Source organism: Cryptotermes secundus, unplaced genomic scaffold, assembly GCF_002891405.2.
Source record: "Cryptotermes secundus unplaced genomic scaffold, Csec_1.0 scaffold290, whole genome shotgun sequence".
In the NCBI taxonomy this organism is placed as follows: Eukaryota; Metazoa; Arthropoda; class Insecta; order Blattodea; family Kalotermitidae; genus Cryptotermes; species Cryptotermes secundus.
In genome coordinates this window covers 20,691-40,234 of record NW_019727395.1, presented here as the reverse complement: position 1 = coordinate 40,234, position 19,544 = coordinate 20,691, and the positions used below count along the sequence as shown (strand labels likewise).

The 19,544-nt window shown below is 39.5% G+C and overlaps 1 protein-coding gene across 3 annotated transcripts in view; it reads right to left on the bottom strand.

Moving 5' to 3' along the window:
* The window catches only part of LOC111864667 (ubiquitin carboxyl-terminal hydrolase 15), a 56,692-nt gene extending 40,442 nt beyond the window's left edge, over positions 1-16,250 (bottom strand). For all 3 annotated transcript variants that reach the window (XM_023852070.2, XM_023852071.2, XM_033751524.1), the window contains exons 1-5: positions 16,148-16,250; positions 12,812-12,936; positions 9,914-10,044; positions 6,115-6,241; positions 1,579-1,780 (exon numbers count right to left, since the gene is read on the bottom strand). In XM_023852070.2, the coding sequence (XP_023707838.1) occupies positions 1,579-1,780; positions 6,115-6,241; positions 9,914-10,044; positions 12,812-12,936; positions 16,148-16,242 (680 nt within the window). In that variant the 5' untranslated portion in view covers positions 16,243-16,250. The remainder of the gene's footprint in view (positions 1-1,578; positions 1,781-6,114; positions 6,242-9,913; positions 10,045-12,811; positions 12,937-16,147) is intronic.
* Between the last annotated feature and the right edge of the window lie 3,294 nt (positions 16,251-19,544).

Below are 19,544 nucleotides of genomic sequence, written 5' to 3'. Positions count from 1 at the left end.
TTCTCAGGTAGGCCTTGGGAGTTTAGATGGTTGCGAACTTCATGCACAAATTTAAAATCCAACCATTTTTAAATATCGCTCTATTCATCCAAGCTCCTTTCTGATTAATATAATGGATAGGCAGACTTGAAGCTATGTTCCTTTAAAAGAGCGTCATCTTTTCGCTTTGCCGATAACTACTGGTGTTAGTTTGTGTTCCTGATGCATTAGAACAGCACAAGGCTGTCAATCTCTCCTTACTGGATTTGTGACCTGGAGCCTGTCTTTCATTTTGAAATGCCAAAGTTCTGGTTGGCAAGCATTTCCATTAAAGACCCATTTCATCGGCATTATAGATTTGTTCTGGCAGCAGATTTTCACTTTTCATGAAACTATAAAATTGATGTAAAATTGAACTGATGATGACAAGTCCCCTGACAATTTCTCATCTTGAATACTAATTTCTCATATTCCATGATGCTGCTTGAAATGTGTTAGCCAACCGGAAGAAGCGTCAAAACTTCCTTGTAGTTCAAGTGCTTCAGAAAAAATTTTGCTTGTTTAGCACAAATTGCTCCTGTTATTGTTGTTCCCTGTGCCCTTAGTTGATTAAACCAGATCAGCATTGCTTTGTCGAGATCATATGTGGATTTTTTCATGGTTTTTCCTTCTTCATTCCGCTTGAATTAGAAGACGAAGCAAAGGAAATTAATCGATTCTTTTGTTTTTTCAAACCATGAACAGTTTGTTCTCCAATACTGTATTGCACTGCTAATTGTTTAACTACACCTCTTTTTCCCAACTGATTGATAATTTCAAGTTTCTGTTGAATACTTAACACAACACGCTTTCTTTTACACCGTGACATTTTGCTAACACACTTGAAGATCGATACAAAGAGATTAACTGGGGCAGTGTATCTGTCCTTGAAACTTTCCACAAATCCTTGCATTCTTCCACCCCTACCCTAGAACACTGTGTTAGCATAACCGGATCAAAAATGCAGAGCTCGGTTCACACTAGTGCAAAAATAGTGTTACAACTCACCATGTGAAACAAAAGTGAATGAATGTTAAACAACATATAAGCCTCAAAAAAGCCCCGGTAACCCCAATTAAGCCGCAGACCAGTTTATCCACCCCCCGGATAATCAAGAGTCGAGTGTACTTAGATTAAGTTGGCCTATTTATGAACACAAAAGTTCTCTGTGCTGCTTGCGGTGGAATGCGTGAAACTGAGAATATTTACACAGATATGAGATGCACCTCAGTAGGAACCAAACTGGACTTTCCTATTTTGTACATAACAGGGATCCCTCTGACTATAAATGACTGATGGTGATTGATACTACAAGGATTACTTATACTTACATCCTGTGTGCAAGTGGAAGGAAAGAAGAGACACAAACACTTGTTTTCATGCACTCAGCATACAACAGATATCATACCTAATGCAAAGTGTTTAAAAAGTCTAAAATGTAAACTCCTTGCATATCAGTCATAAATTCACAATTATAATTTACCAATAACTGCAAGAAAAAAATACTGGGGGGGGAACAGAAAATTAGTTTTTAAACATTCAAGTTTACAAGGCTCATACTTCTTAGTTTGGTGGTTCCAACTTCCATCTTCAGATCGAGTTTCTATGACCAACAGTTGGTTTTGGCAGAGACCTGAATCTTGGACAGTACTTTCCTCTTTAGTGAGTTCATTAAATTCATTTGGAGCGCAGCAATACCAAATCCTTGTCTCCACTTCATCTGGTATCTCATACAGCTTTCTCATAGTCTTTCCAACATGCCCTGCAAGTTCAAAAAGAAAAAACATATTTCACTTAAAAAATAAGGAAGAAAGTTTATTGCACTGTTCCATCTGATATATGTTTGAAAAAAGGCCTAGTCAGTATGATTTGTATAAGATTATTGGAATGCAAATAGATACTGAGAGTTACAATGGGGGAAGGATTTTAAATTTTTTATTTTATGGTTATTGTTTAATTTTCATGTATTCAATTAAAATACAGTCTATAAACAAGCATTTTTATTACAGAAATCACAGGAGGTATGACACAATTGAAAAAACTGAAACAGTACAATTACATAAAACAAATTATTCAGATGTATGAGTTATTTGGCATGGCTAATTTACTTGAATGATTATAGAGTTGCATGAACACTGTACAGCCATGACTTAAACTCTGTTGTCTGCCTGTGTAGCCTTTAAATTTAGACCACACGTTTTTCCAGTAACATCCTCCACACCATGTGCCACCATAATTACAGGTGCAGCCTCATATAAAGCAGGCCCTTCTCGGCAAATAAGTTAGGAAATGGGATAACAAGGCATCACACTCTTAGGAATTGATCCATTACACTGTCTACAAATTGTTACACTCCATAAGGTCTTACAGTTCGTGCCATGGTACAGAAATAATTTTGATATTAATTTATAAAACACAAATGAAACTACAAGAATATTAATAAAATTAAATGTGACAATATGACTAGTATGTTAACATCATAAGTAATTCCATATGACTATTCTTATACAAAATATACAGCAATAAACTCTTTTTATGTGTACATGGTTGAAAGGGATGGATATCAGATTTGGTACATGGAATGTTAGAAATATGTATAGGGCAGGTTCGCTCAGGGCAGTGGTAGAAGAAATATTAAAATATAAGTTTGATTTAGCGGGAGTACAGGTCAGATGGGATGGAGGTGGCATCGCACCAGCAGGAGACTATACATTTTTCTATGGAAAGGGGAATGAAAATCATGAATTAGGTACAGGTTTTTTCATACATAAGAGAATCGTATCAGCAGTTAAGAGCGTAGAATTCGTTAGTGATAGAATATCATATATATAATACTAAAAAGTCGCTGGTGTGATATCATTGTTATGAATGTTCAAGCCCCAACAGAAGATAAAACTGATGACATAAAGGACAGGTTCTATGATGAAGTAAAACAGGTATTTGATAAATTCTGACACTACCTCATGAAAATTTGGCTAGGAGATCTCAATGCCAAAGTAGGGAGGGAAGACATATCCAAACCAAAAATTTGGAGTGAGAGTTTGCATGAGATTAGTAATGATAATGGAGTTAGAGTAGTAAACTTTGCCACATCAAAAAGTCTTACTGTCAAAAGTACAAAGTTCCCGCATTGTAATACCCATAAATTTACTTGGACATCTCCTGATGGGAAGATACACAATCAACAACCATATTTTGATAGATAGGAGACAGCATTCAAGTATACTTGATGTCCGATCATTCAGGGCAGCAGTTTGTGATATTGACCACTACCTGGTGGTGGCAAAGGTTAGGGAAAGACTGGCAGTAAGCAAACAAACAACACACAAGAATTCATATGGAGAGGTTCAATCTCAAGAAATTAAATGAGGAAGAGGGTAAAGAGCAGTATTGTGTTGAAATCTGAAATAGGTTTGAGGCCCTGGAAAACTTGGACACTGAGGTGGATGTTAATAATGCTTGGGAAACTATTAGAGAAAATATAAAAATTTCTGCCAAGGAGAGTCTAAGTTATTATGAACTGAAGAAGTATAAGCCATGGTTCAATGAAGGATGCTCAAAATTACTAGACCAAAGAAAACAAGACAAACTGCAATGGTTACAGGATCCAAGCAAAATACATAGGAATAATCTGAACAATATAAGACACAAAACCAGCAGGTATTTCAGAAATAAAAAGAGGGAATATCTGAAAGACAAAATTGATGAGCTTGCAATGAACGGTAAGAACAAGAACATTAGAGACATGTATAGAGGAATAAATGACTTTAAGATGGGTTACCAACCTAGAAGTAACTTAGTAAAGGATGAGAATGGTGACCTGTTTGCATCCTCCCACAAAATTTTGAATAGATGGAAGAACTACTTCTACCAGTTATTGAATGTACGTAGGGTCAGTGATGTTAGGCAAATAGAAATGCACACAGCTGAGTCGTTAATACCTGATCCCAGCCCTTCTGAGGTTGAAAGTGCTATTGCAAAATTGAAAAGGTATAAACCGCCACGTAGTGATCAAATTCTGGCAGAACTTGTTAAAGCAGGAGGCGAAATATTACGTTCTAAGATCCATAAGCTAATTACTTCTATTTGGCATAAGGAAAAATTGCCTGATCAATGGAAGGAATCTATTATTGTACCAGTTCACAAGAAGGGTGATAAAACTGACTGTAGTAATTATCAGGGAATATCACTGCGATCAACTTCATACAAAATTTTATCCAATATTCTTCTCTCAAGGTTAAGTCCATACATAGATTAAATTATTGGGGATCATCAGTGTGGGTTTCAATGTAACAGATCAACTACTGATCAGATCTTTTGCTTTCATCAGATATTGGAGAACAAATGGGAGTACAATGAGACAGTACATCAGCTATTTGTAGACTTCAAGAAACCCTATGATCCAGTTAGGAGGGAAGTATTGTACAATATTCTAATAGAGTCTGAGATACCCATGAAACCAGTTATGCCGATTAAAATGTGTTTAAACGAAACTTATAGTAAAGACTGTATAGGTAAACATTTGTCTGATAAATATCCTATCCAGAATGGTCTAAGACAAGGAGATGCTTTATCACCACTCCTTTTCAACTTTGCTTTAGAATATGCCATTAGTAAGGTCCAGGAAAACCAGGTGGGACTGAAATTGAACGGGACACATCAGCCGTTGTTCTATGCTGATGATGTGAATTTGCTGGGTGATAATGTAGATACCATAAAGAAAAACACACAAACTTTAATTGACACAAGTAAGAAGGTTGGTCATGAACTAAACACAGAGAAAACTAAGTATATGTTGCTGTCTCATCACCAAAATGCAGGGCAAAACCATGACATAACGAAAGAAAACAGATGTTTTGAAAATGTGGAACAGGTTAGATATTTGGGAATGATGATAACACATCAAAACCTGATTAAGGAGGAAATTAAGAGGACACTGAACTCAGGTAATGCTTGCTACCATTCAGTCATGAACCTTTTTTCTTCTTGTCAGCTGTCCGAAAACATAAAAATTAGAATATACAAAACTATAATTCTGCCTGCAGTTCTCTACGGGTCTGAAACTTGGTCTCTGACATTAAGGGAGGAACATAGACTGAGGGTGTTTGAGAACAGGGTGTTGAGGACAATATTTGGACCGAAAAGGAATGAAGTGACAGGAGGTTGGAGAAAACTGCATAATGAGGAGCTTCATAACTTGTACTCTTCTCCAAGTATAATTAGAACGATCAAGTCAAGGAGGATGAGGTGGGCAGGGCATGTACCATGAATGGGGGAGAAAAGGAATGCATATAGGGTATTGGTGGGAATGCCAGAAGGAAAGAGACCACTGGGAAGAGCAAGACGTAAGTGGGTGGACAATATTAAAATGGATCTTGGAGATATAGAATGGGATGGTATGGATTGGATTGATCTGGCTCAGGATAGGGACCAGTGGAGGGTTCTTGTGAGCATGGTAATGAACCTTTGGGTTCCATAAAATATTGGGAAATTCTTGAGTAGCTGCAGATTTGGCTTCTTCTCAAGAAGGGCTCAGCTCCATGAGTGAGTAAGTAAGTATGGTTGAAAGGGAAAATAAATCAAATTTATGGTACACTATGGTTACTCAGATTCAAGCCTACCAAAGCCTATCAATTGTATTTGCTGAACGAGGTGCTTATAAATTAACTAATAATGTGATAATTATTTTGTTCAGTGCTTCAAGATTCTGATGATCCCACATGCAGTGCAGATTCCTACCTTCATCCTTGCTATGCGAGGATATTTTAAAGACCATACATAACCGCAGGCATAAGCCACAATAATCGGATTCAACTTGTATTCTAGACCCACAAAGAGATACTCCACAAAGTGGAGATACTTTGTCATACACAGGTTCAGCATAAGCAATTTTGCTTTCTCCCTATGAGGCCAAAGAATGTCAGAACAGAAATTAATATCCTCAAAAACTGTATTTACTTCCATACCACAATAAAAATGAATTTTTTGGTCACCTAAATGCTTTCTAATGAAGCCTGAAACATGTTAAGACAGTGTAATTAAACAAAAAAGACCAATTCAAAAGATTGCCACAAAATTAATTCCATTTATACTTACCTACTGTATCAATTTTGCTAAATTTATGCCGAATTTCATTTTCAAGATTAAAATCTTTGCAAAGCCTTAATTCTAGCAGATATACTTCCACTTTGCAATGCTTCACAAAAACTCCATTTTCAACAACCTGAAACAACATAAATCTTTCTTGTGTTACAGTTATACTAGTATTAGAGTTCTTTTAAGGGCCATAAAATATTACAAAATTATATAATACAGTTCCATGATATTATGGATCAGTGGTTGCGCTGTTTCCAAATCACAGTTTCATGAGAGGAAATATTATTTCCACACATATTACAGTATTAAATAATGCTGTATAATACACACAACTGCTTTTCTATGCATCAACTTCAAACAGATCAAATGCTGCTGGTTCCTTGGTCTCACACACAACACATAAATAACCTTTAATGAGTTTTCCAGAAAGACATGTTGAACACGAGTCAGTGGAAGCAGTAACATGTGATACTAAGTGATGTGCAGGAGAATGCTACAATATAATACTGCTCAAACTGATAATTCAAACATATCTTCACCAGGTCACTTCTGGGCAAGAAGGCCATTATGAAATGTGTTCTTACTGAATAAGAGGGGACAGTGACAGGCCAAGGGCAGGATTCCTGGGGTTCAATTCCTAGCAAGAGTAAGACATTTTTCGCTTCTCCACAGTGTCCAGCCCTGTTGTGGGGCCCACCTAGCCTGCCATCCAATGGGTATCAGACAGAGCTCCTTCACCAGGGCTAAAGCACCTGGGATGTAAAGCTGCACACTCACCTCCATCTACTGCCAAGGTCAAGAAAGGTGGTGATATAACTCCACTCCTCATAAGTCTTCATTGGTGTGGCACTCAGTTAAGCACAGGGACAACTTTACCTTTACCTTTCACTGAACAGGAATGGGATCACGGTGAAACAGTATATTCAACCTCAATTGCTGGTCTTCTCTCCATCTTCACAAACATTTACCTCATTTTATTCCATGTGGTGCTGAAGGGTTAAGAATGAAATGTACTACCACATGAAGAACTGAAGAAGATCACAGAAAAACTATGACATTATTTATGAAGAACTGCTTCATGTAAACTTCCAACTTCTACAAACAGTATTTCAGCACCACTTATAGTATAGGTAATTCGCTTCTAATGTTCTTCCGGAGTGATTCAAGACTTTGTGTTTGGATTAACTGGTAGCACTCAACTGAAGACTGATACTGGCTAGTAGTCTGAAAATCAGTGTATGGATTTGACAGTGTGTCAGCAGCTACAGCTACTTGCATCTTTTTAACAGTAAACTGAAACACCCTTTACTAAACCCAGTATTTACTAAAATACAAGGTGGTTCAAATATGACCGGGACTGATTTGTGTGTAAACAAGCCGCACTGCGCGGCAGCTGTGCAACCTTGAGAGAGTGAAGCCACAACCTCCACCCTCCCTCCTATTAGGGTTAGAACCTGTTCAGTCCTGTCTGGGAGTTGCTAGAGTGATGAGCGAACAAAAGGTACCACAGAGCATGGAACAATGCATTGTGATCAAATTCCTCGTTGGAGAAAACGTCCCGTCCGCTGAAATTCACCACAGACTCCAACAACAGTATGGGGATGAGTGTCTCTCACGGACCCGTGTGTTTGAGTGTTGTAAGTGCTTCAGAGAGGGCAGAGAGCGCGTGGAGAATGAACCGCATGATCATGAGCTATGAACATCTGTCACCGAGCCAAACATTGATCATGCAGATGCACTTATTTGTGAGAATAGGCGCATCACTATCAAGGAACTTGGAGCAATGCTGTCCATCAGTGTTGTTAGTGTAGAAGACATTGTGAAATACCACCTGCACTATTGCTAGGTGAATGCATGGTGGGTATCACGCATTTTGACAGACGTGAACAAAATGGTGCGCATGCAAGCTGCCAGTCATTTCCTACAGCAGTTTGAAGATGAAGGTGATGCATTTTTGAAGTCTGTAGTGACCACCGATGAAACATGGGTGCACTACTTCATTCCTGAGTCCCATCAGTCATCACGCAAGTGGCAGCATACCAGTTCTCCCAAACGCTAGAGAGCATGGAGCAGCAGGAAAAGTGATGGCAACGTTCTTCTGGGACTGGCAGGGGGTTATCCATGTAGACTTTCTGACAGATGCCAGAACAGTCAATGTAGCTTATTACTCAGACCTCCTGGCAACAGATGTGAAGGAAAAGTTCCGATCCAAGCGGAAGACACGTGGAAAGTGGGTAGCCTTCCTTCAAGACAATGCATGGCCCCATACAGCCAAAACAACAATGAAAACCCTCCGGAAACTGAAATGGAACCTTCTGGCACATCCGCTGTACAGTCCCGATTTGGCCCCAAGTGATTTCTACCTGTTCGGAAGGCTCAAATCAGATTTGCAAGGCATGCAGTTTGTGGACAATGACACTGGCATCCAGACTGTTCAGGAGTGGGTACGCCTCCAACCACAAACCTTTTCTTAAAAGGGCATCAGGATGCTTCCAGAATGTTGGAAAAAAAATGTGTTGACTCCGGAAAGGAGTATATTGAAGACTGACATGTGTAAGTAAGTTTTTGGCAATTATGTTTTTTTTTTTTTTAATCAGTCCTGGTCATATTTGAACCACCTTGTAATATAATACACCACTCAAACTGTATAGTGGTCTGACTAATGTGGATAAAGGTTAAAGAATAAATGAAGATAAATATTCAGTAAAATTTACAGTAAAACAGGCTTTATCTGGGCCAGCAAGATCTTACAAAATATAATTTGGATGAAATGCCACAAACAGGAGAATAATGGACAGTCAATTCACTCAAGCTGTCTAAATCTTAAAACCAGAAGAATGTGGAATTAAAAGACCATAAGAACAAGCATCATATAGGTCAATGAGAACTTAAAACAATTACAAAAATAAAATGGCTAGAAAAATATAGCCAGTTTATTAGATTTGTCCATTACTACACCATTACATACGCCACAACATAGACATAATATAGTGATCATCTCCTAAAATGTCCCACATTGCTGCCATTTCTGCAAAATGTGTAAACAATCGTCGGAACATCATACCTGTTACAAACAGGCACAAGATGGGCATGTGAAAGCAAGTATGCCCAATCCAAAGCATCAAGACGACATCCTCTTCAGTCCTAATGAAGTTATGTGCGGGATATCACACATGCACAGATAGTTTCATTATTAGTAGTTTACTGCCCACTGTCTGGGTCCATCTTGCCAAAATGATAGAACAGTGTGAAGAACAAAGGCTCAGTGTGTTGTTAAATTCCAGAGCAAGGAGGCTTCTTTTGCAGCTGCAATGGGGGCCTCATTCCCTGGCAGACCTGTGGGGCCAGGTATCCAACAAAGTAGAACAGACTGCCATGCCACAGGGAGATGGCACACTTCTTGCAGAACCCCCAAAAGGTCCAGACGGCCTGGCATCTGCTGACAGAGACTCTGGAACCAGTGACTTACCAAGGCTGCCGCCAAATAAAGAGAACAGCTGGGCAAATCAAGGAAGACATATAAGGTGAATATGGAATGGTACAAATGACTCATAACACTGGCAGAAGGTAATATGTATGAAAGGAAAATGTAACAGCCCCCTCTGCATCCCCCCACCATGACACTGACTGATCTATGTTGGTGGAAGTCCAAAAGTGTCAGAGGAATCTGACTGGATAGGAGATCATGTGGTATATTATTTGTCATAAACAGGAAGAATACAAGCCCACATGCATGCTCATATAAACAGTGAATCCCAAAAGCAGCAACCAACGTATTTAGACCATGACTACTACTCACCTGTCTAGAAATGGCTGTGTTGTGGTCCACTGTACCATACCACTGAACCAACAAGTCCCACGATTCGCTTGGCACTAACACATAGTCCAGTTCATCAACCAAATTCTCCTTTATGCTGCCACTTCCATCGTCTGTAAACAGAATTGTTGTACGTATGCTAAGACGCACCATATTTTCATTCCACTACAATCACGAATAAATACTGGTATCCACACAATATATATTTAAAATAGTGCAGTGACTGTACTTCATAAATTATCTGCCACAATATAGCAGGAATAGTAAAAGGTCTAAGCCATATGAAATCTAAAACCTCATTTGTTTATTTAACGATGCTTCCAATACTTTTTATTAGAGTTTTAAGTGACAGGAGAATTAGTAAGTAACAAATCATGAAGAATGTGGAAGGCAGCAGACATTGCCTAACCAGAGGTACTACTTACTCATACACCACCATCTGCCTGCAAGAACTAAGGACAGCTGACTGAGCTGAGATTTGAACCAAGGACCTCCTTAAAATGATGTAGAAATATTACCCACCTGCCCAGTGCTGACACAAACATATGTATGTATTTATGTGTGTATGGGGATAACTACAAATATGAAACATTTCTAACACGATACAGACAATAATTATTGATAACATGAGGGTTTGCTAGGTATTCTGGGATGAAACAGAAATTAATGCAGCAGAAGAAAAAGGGCTCCACATCAAATTCTCAGTGCAAAAGTTTGCTAAATGATCAGGATAAAAATGGTCTGCAGCCGATGCTTTTATAGCAAAAACCTACAGTGTGAGAGAAGCAGAAAACCTGAACAAAGAAAAACACTAAGGGAAAGTATGTAAATATACATGACAACAACCCAAAATTTAAAAAAAATGTTTGGATAGCAGAGATATAACCTAAACTTCTAATTCTGTAATCATCATCTTGAAAAATTACTGTATTACTTTGAATATAAAATGCACATTATTTTACTTTTGGATAGTAGAGATATAACCTAAACTTCTATTCTGTAATCATCATCTTGAAAAATTACCGTATTACTTTGAATATATAATGCACATTTTTTTACTTTTTCCCACTAAAATATTGAGGTGCATCTTAAATTTGAGGAATGTGCACCTTTCTAAATTTCTTCCCTAAAACCCACATTACAAGATTGGATGTGTCTTAAATTCAGGGGTCTCTTATATTAGAAGCAATACAGTAATTCCATGAAGCAATTTTCATATTACTACTTCGCTTCCAAAAGAAAAAAAGTGAAAGCGTCTGGTCTCTAAATAGGAAGCAGAACATACTATCACTGCAATGATATGGCTTGAACTCAAGACGCAAATTCTGGGACTGACAGACTGCAAATGTCACTGCCGGTGGATTAATGTCTAAGAGAAAAAGCCCAAACATGACGATTTATCACAATAGTAAAAGTGAATACAACCCTTCACAAGTTCTGTTGCCTAAGTCAGGGCACTACGAACTTCTTACTTACCATTTGACATGTTAAAAACAATGCTTCAAACCAGAGAGCTGATGCTTCCTAGGTCTGGCAACAATGCTGCAATGAATTATCCTCCACTTTTGCTAGTGAAACATACAATGTCTTTAAGCTTATTCTTTTAGCAACCATTACTACTCCAGTAACTGATCTACTAGTCCAAACCATTCAAAAAAGTCTCATTGCAGCACCTGGGACACAAGGTGATACATGTGGAAAAATCAGACATTTTCATCTCTCACTTTTGCTTGAGGAAAATGCTCCATGAACATTCAATTAAAGGTAAAGCTGTCACTGTGCTTAAATAATTAAGCACCACACCATGGAGAGGTATGTGGTGTTGGATGTAGAGATCCATGTATTCTTGACCTCAGCACTAGTTGGAGTGGTCAACTTTCTTTATAACATACCCTCCTTCCTCTCATAATCCCTTCCCATTCCTTTCATATGCTGAACATATGAAAGGGATGTACATTTTGAAGTCATCTGACCATTAACACCACCTAATTATATAATGACTAGATTAGACACTCTCCACTCTCTCATTTGGGTTTTAAATTATATGACATTTTGAAAAACTGATAGGTTGCACTCCCTGCTCCCACTCGTAATATCTTCACGTCAACGCATGCTGCCTTCACCCCTTGAATCTCTTACCTCCCATATATGATGCCTGATCCCAGCAGAATATATGTGCTGCTCATAACTTCCCTCATTTTCCGACTGTGACTAGCTATGTCTAAGACTCGCCTCAGTAGGATCATTTCACCCTTTTTACACCTAATGACTGGAACAGATTCAGCTTCCAAAACATCATATAATTTTAAATACAAGTAAGACAATGGGCAATGTCTAACAAAATAATTTTTAATTAAAACAGACCACTGTCATAAACCTTCAGAGATCATCAGATGATGATGTCAACCATGTCCTCTCTGACTGCATAATCATTGCACAGTCAGCAATAAACCATCTACTACGTGGCCTGTTGTCCACAAGTGAACTATACCAACTGAGCGATCGCCACTTGTCGGCAAAGTTAGTGCCAACTTTTGTGAATGGATGGTGTCACGTGGTCAGTGCAACAGATCCCTGTGAACGTTAATCTCGGCTTTCTAGACTGGAGCCACTATTTCCTTGAAATAGCTCCTCAATTATCTTCATGAGGCTGAATGCACCCCTTTCCAGACCCACACTTCTCAGAAAATCTGGTAGCACCGGGAATTGAACATGGGACCTCTGGATCTGTAGCCAGGAACTCTGACCACTAGACCACAGAGGTGGTCAATAAACCATCTACTGCACGTATAAAATATATAAACGTTTGAATAATATGCTGGTGTCACATCATCACATAGCTCATGCATGAACAGTAAATAACAAAGAAAAAATACACACCATTAAACAATGGATTGTTATCAATAGGTCCAGGATGACTGTCTGTGCCACTAGATGTGTCCCATGCATCATCCATTCCAACGTAATGTTTGAAGCTCTTGAACCATTTACTGTCAATCAAATACCTAAAACAAAGAGGAAAACTGATAATTGGAGAGGACTGCACAGAATTGGCCATGATCTGTGATTTACAACAATAAACTGATTCATGCCTGTAGCCTAGGATCCAAAATGCAAACTAGACCAACTGTGAGCAGAAAAACAGGCTATATCTCAGCACAGATGGGTGGGAAATACTAACATACAGTGTGAGGATGCAGTCATGTGAGTCAGGATACAGTCAAGCATAGGGATATCGTAAACTCATTAAAGAACCTACAGATTCCATCAAAGGCAAGGAATTTCTACAGAGCTAACAATTAGCTTCTCATGAAGAATTCTGGTCCACATTCCTTGTTGCCTAGTCGCCGTGCTCATAGGTGTTGCTGGGCAATGCTATCGAGAGTTGTTTACTGCTGCAGAGCAACCGCGGCATCCCCTGCTACGTCACCAAGGGGGAGGGGGGCGGAGTGTTGACTGGCCTGTTACCATAGTAGCGACAGTGCCCGATGTTGTTATGTCACCGCTGGCGGGGGAGGGGATGTCCTCCATAGTGGAATACGTCACAATATTCTTGGAAGCCCCAACCCTTGCAATAACTGTCAAATATTCGCTATACTGGCACATGCAAAATTAGGAGAACTGACAAAATATTTGACTTGAGAGCGTGACAATGGACCTTGAGCATATCATCATGTGGCAAGTACAACCAGCAGTAACAAACTCTGTGTACAAAGTTTTGCTAACGGGTAATTCTTTTTCTAATTCACTTAGTGGGGGGTGGAGTCCAACCAGGTCCACTCAGCACGGCAGCCACTGATTGGCCTATTGTAGCCTGCCCCAGGTGATTATGATGATGGAGAATCTGGTGGAATTAAGATTGGCAAGGGAAATTGAAGTACTCAGAGAAAACCTGCCTCAGAGCCACTTTGTCCACCACAAACCCCACTTGACCCGACCCGGGTTTGAACCCAGGCCGCCGCAGTGGGAAGCCAGCGACTAACCGCTTGAGATATGGCGCAGCCTTGCTAACGGGTATACTCTTTCTTAAGAGATTGATTTGTCTTGCAAAGGGCTACCAATTTAATTTCATCCTGATGTCACATCTGTAGAAAAACCAAAAATCATACATGATAGTCTCTCTTACAAAGGTAAAGTTTTCTTTGCACTTGATTATCATGCCATGTGGACATACCTCATTACCAGATGGAGGTAAGCAGTCAGCTTCATGCTCTGGCTGCTTTATCATGGGAAACAGACCCTGGTACTCACTGACAAGGAGGCTGGATGGATCTGGAAGAAGGTGGATGTGAAGGTAGGGAGAAAATCCTTTTTCTGCTATACTGCAACATTAACTTCCTCTTTGGTGACCACATCTGACTGTGTTATTACACTTTCAGGCTCAATATGCAATGGATGGTCCTTAACATGAGGAAGCTGATAATTTAAATTGTTTGGATGAAACATTACTACTACATCAGCTATGATTTCCAAGTTTCATTTCACACTGTACTCATGATCAACCCAAATAACTAATAAAAAACACATCATGTGCCTATAACAACGAACACTGTTACTAGCACATCACCACTGCTTATCTAAGAACAATCTGTAAACATAGCCTTCCGTAAGTCCAGCAATTCATATCTTCCACCTGTCATCTTGCAGTCTAGCTCTGAACAGCAGAACAGTCTAACAACAATGAATAAAGGACTTCTCAAAACACCCTTGAAATTTGCCAACACAAACAACAATCATGTTCGCAGACTCTTATAACAGGTGCTTTCGCTGGCTAGTTCATAATCAAGGGGAGAAGGAAAGTATTCTTCTATCTGCCAAATGGTATAACACAAAACTACCTTTGGTATTACCTCAATAAACAAGGAGTGCTGGACTTAGGTGTCACAGAAACAGAAATACAACACTGAAGAAATAATATGCCTTCATTCTGAAATATAGTGTCCTTAAGTACTGGTAATATCATAAATTTGTAGTTCACTAAGGATATTCCACCCTGCACTAATGTGTAGCATCATGCCCACAAATTTATAGCATATCATGACTTTTAACCACTCCTGACCATAATATAATTCTGTCTCCATGCTTCACTTCCAATTCCTCCTGAAGACCAACACTTTGGTTCTTCCTATGTTTATTCGCAGAGTGCAATTTCTGCCCATTGGACATGCTGAAAGATTTATATCATATTTATATTCATGTCTAAGTAAATATAAAATTAAGACATTGCTGATTTAAGGCATGCACTACCTATCCTTCAATTTCTGCATTTCTTCTTTAACTGAAATATTATCACACATATTATAAATCATAAAATAATTTAATATAACTAAAAACTCACATATTCTTACTGTTAATGAGTACTTAATAAGCAGAACAATCAGAATTACTGGGTTTTGGCCTTTTTCCACCATCCGGATTCTAGGTAATAGAGGACATGACATTTCAGAAACTGGATCTGTTTCCGTCTTCAGGTGAGAAAAGAAGACACCTATGCAGTTGGGCCCCATAGAAAGAGCTAATAAGACTGCATTCAATATAACCACACAGTAAGTACCAAGATGTCACTAATTACACAATATAAAAATTTCACTGACATTACATTAACTTACTAAAACTTCTACTTTAGCAATAACATTGCTGAGATAACAGTGTTGTTATGCCTGCTTAAACAATAAACTTGAAACCTTTAATTCCCTCTACCTAACACCATGCCCACTTTATTGAAATTCACCAAAATTGTCAGTGAAAGAAAAGTACATGTTCTTTCTGGCAAGTTCTGATTATTTCACTCAGCAGTATCTTCACATAAAACCAAACTCAGGTAGCTCAATGAAATAATTGCACTTGAATACATCTAATTCGCCCTAGAAAGAGATCTGCATAGAAACAATTTGAATGACTGCAACAATGTGCCCAATAACCTGTAACTCTACCTCCCTCTGAAGACTATATTTGAAAATTCTCATAAGTCTTCCGAAAGCACCAAGAAAGGGGCTAAACTATTATTAAGTTTGGCAAAATTTCAAACTAAAAATGTGTGCGAAAACTTCTATAAACACAACTTATTCTCAGGTGCACGGCTTCTATTACCAATGAATATCTGGTTAACTAAAATTATGGGTCACGGTCTTGAAGAAGAAACGTAGACATTGTATCATATCAACAACCACAACATATCTAAAATAAATATTCAACAAAAATATAAAGTAATAATACCATGTCTGCCCTTTAACCATCGTCTTTCCTATTTGAGCCTGAATTAATTGCTTTTGTGTGGTAATATCAGGAACACTCTCTACATCTTCCGCCATTTTCCTCAGAATGACATTACGGATGTGACGTTTACTGCTTAAATAAGGAAAAACTTGAATCATTTCTCACATTCAACAATAGATGTCACGATGTTTGCAGGCACAAACGCAGAAACAAACACTTTTTTGCACCGTCCCACAACGACGTGGGTTAGATTATTGTATAATGAAACAATTGAGATCAAATGAAAGCAATAACTACCACTTTATTGTATCAATCGCACTATATATTTCGGTCCCTCAAACTATCAGCAGGAATGTGTGAAAAAAGCACATGCTAAAGAATTTAAAATAATAAGGAAAATAAACAAACACACAATAAATGACTTATTAATTAAACTAATTTATGAAACATGGGACTCAACATTTTCTAGTGATGATGTTAATATAATGTTTAACTCCTTTTTAGACACTTACTTAAACATTTACTATCACAGTTTTTCAAAAAATAAATTAAAATTTCAAATAAAATAAGTGATTGGATTTCTATAGGAATAATAACGTCCTGTAAACCTAAAAGAGTACTCTATACGGTATGTAGAAAGAGTAATAATTCAGAATTAATAAACTATTATAACAAATACTGTAAAATTTTATCTAAGGTCACTAAAGAAGCTAAAAAACTAAATTATGATAGCAAAATTCAAAATTCGAAAAATAAAAATAAAACCACATGGGATATAGTAAAATTAGAAACTAATAAGGGGCCAAATAAAGAAAAAATACGCACATTACAGATGGACGGAAAATGGATTAGAGAAAAGCAAGTAATTGCGGAGACCTTTAACAATTACTTTTTATCTGGAGCTGAAAATAAAAATGCAAAAAATAAACTGTGGGGTTTTATGTAGTTTTGTCATTACTCCGATGACAACCCACTTCTTCGGAACAGTTTGTTGGTTTGCTGAGATGCTTGACCGGTGAGGTAGCGCGGCGCGCGCCGGTAGGGAGAGAGGTTAGTTGCGGTGAGTGGACTGGCCGCAGTGCGGCCGTTGCTTGATCGCGGTGCGGCAGATGGTAGAGGTTGCTTGATCGCAGCGCGGCGGCTGCTGGTGAAAGGCTGGTCGTTGAGCGCGGTCATATGAGTGATGAGGCAGTGGCTACGCCAGATGCCCAGCGAATCGGATAGGGACACGACCACCGGCGAGTCCAGGCGAAGTGTCCCAGTGAGTCGGGTATGAGAGAGCCGGAGGGCCGAGGCAGTCGTGCCTGGCGCAGCCTGCCATCGCCGTGCGGCAAGTGAGTTGGAGTTGCGTGGCTAGCGCAGCGCGGTTGTAAGAGTGATGAGGCAGTGGCTACGCCACATGCCCAGTGGGTCGGACAGGAACACGACCACCGGCGAGTCCAGGCGAGGTGCCCCAGTGAGTAGGGTGTGAGAAAGCCGGAGGGCCGACGCAGTCGTGCCTGGCGCAGCCTGCCGATGCCCCCGAAGACCGAGCGCTGGCGACGAAGCCAGCCGACTGATGTTGCTTGAGTGTGGCTTGATCGTAGACTGAAGTCAAACCGAAGACTGATGATACCGGTCAAGGTCAAGGAAAAGGCCATGTTACAACTGACGGTCAGTCAGTCTGTCTGTCTTGGTGTCGAGCCCCAGCTGGGGCTCATGACCAGATGTTTTCTTCTTTGTGAAAGTTGCTGTCCTGTCCATTTGGGGCGCCCTCTCTGACAAGAGGTTGGGTCTGTCATTTGTCAGTCAGTGTGTTTTAAGGAGTCCACTGTCTGTATTTTATAATTTACAAATCCTATTTGTACCTTCTATGTACAATATGTACAAGGCCTCTGTCAACCCAGGCATTATACAGCAGATTATGCCCTATTTCTAGTAGTAATCGCTATTACGGCAGCCTAGTCACTTGAACGGTCGTATGCCTGACCGCCGCCAAGTTTAAGTCTCTTATACTTCCTGTGGCGAGCTTCGCCTTGTCCAATGTTGCGAACATTCTCATTATCATGATTTCGTATGACTTCGGCATGTTGCCTGCATGATTTTGTTATGTAATCATATACGTATGGAATTTTGAATGCCATGTGCAATTCGCGGACCAGTGTGCGCCTTGGAAAATTGCCAGTCGTGCGGAGAACCTTGTTTTGCAGGCGCTGCAATTTCACTAGATGGGTGTCTGCCGCAAACTCCCAGGAGGGACTAGCATAAGTCATTACGGATCTAATAAGAGCTTTATGGAGGGTCAGTTTAATGTTAGCGCTCAATCGCTCACTTTTGAATACGGAATATACTCTAATAAATGTTCTGAAGGCCTTGGCTTCGATCGTTTCTATGTGTAATCTCCATGTCACTCTCTTATCGAAGATTACACCTAGATATTTTGCACTATTTACAAATGGAATATTTCTACCATTTAGAGTAAGACTAGACTCAGGCGGTCGACGACCACGAGAGAAGTAGACCCCCCCCGTCTTATCTTCATTAATTTTTATATTCCACCTCTCACACCAGGTCTCCATTGAGCTGAGACCGCGCTAGAATTTTCTAATAATAAAACTCTCCTTGCGATCTGTCGCATATAGACAGGTGTCGTCCGCAAAGAGGGCCAAATGTACACCATGTGTTTGGGGGGCATTATTAATATACAAGTTGAAAAGAGTAGGGGAAAGGACAGAACCTCGTGGCACCCCTGCTTGCATTTCCCTTGGCGTTGACATTTCGCCTTTGACCGAGACCGAGAATTTACGTTTAATAAGAAAGGACCCAATAAGCTTGGTCAAAGAGTTAGAGGATTGCAATTTTGATAACTTATACAGCAAGCCTGAGTGCCACGTGGTATCAAAGGCTTTTTCGATGTCCAAGAACACTGCAGCCGTAGACATTTTATTGTTAAAATTAAGGGTCACGTGGTCCGCCAGCCTCATACATTGCAATGTCGTGCTGTGACGTGCACGAAAACCAAACTGACTTGCGTTGAGCAGGCCTCTTTCTTCAATATGTTTACTGAGGAATTTCAAAATTACTTTTTCGAAGTGGTTTTCCGGTCGTGGACAGAAGGCTGATCGGACGTAAATTTTGACGGAATTTGGGTCATTACTCGGTTTGGGTAAAGTTATTACTTTTGCTTCCTTCCAAGTACTTGGGAAGTGAGAAATTCGAAAGCAATGATTAAATAGATGGGTTAGATGTACCAGTGGTCCCCTTGGAAGGTGCCTGAGGCATTCATTTGGGATGTCGTCAATTCCGCAGGCCTTTCTTAGTTTCAGAGATTTTATTAATATTTGTACGTCTCGTGGTCTGATCCTTTGAGGGGGTTTCTCTTCTACGGTTTCCAGCAGAGCTTGAACTCTAGCCTCCA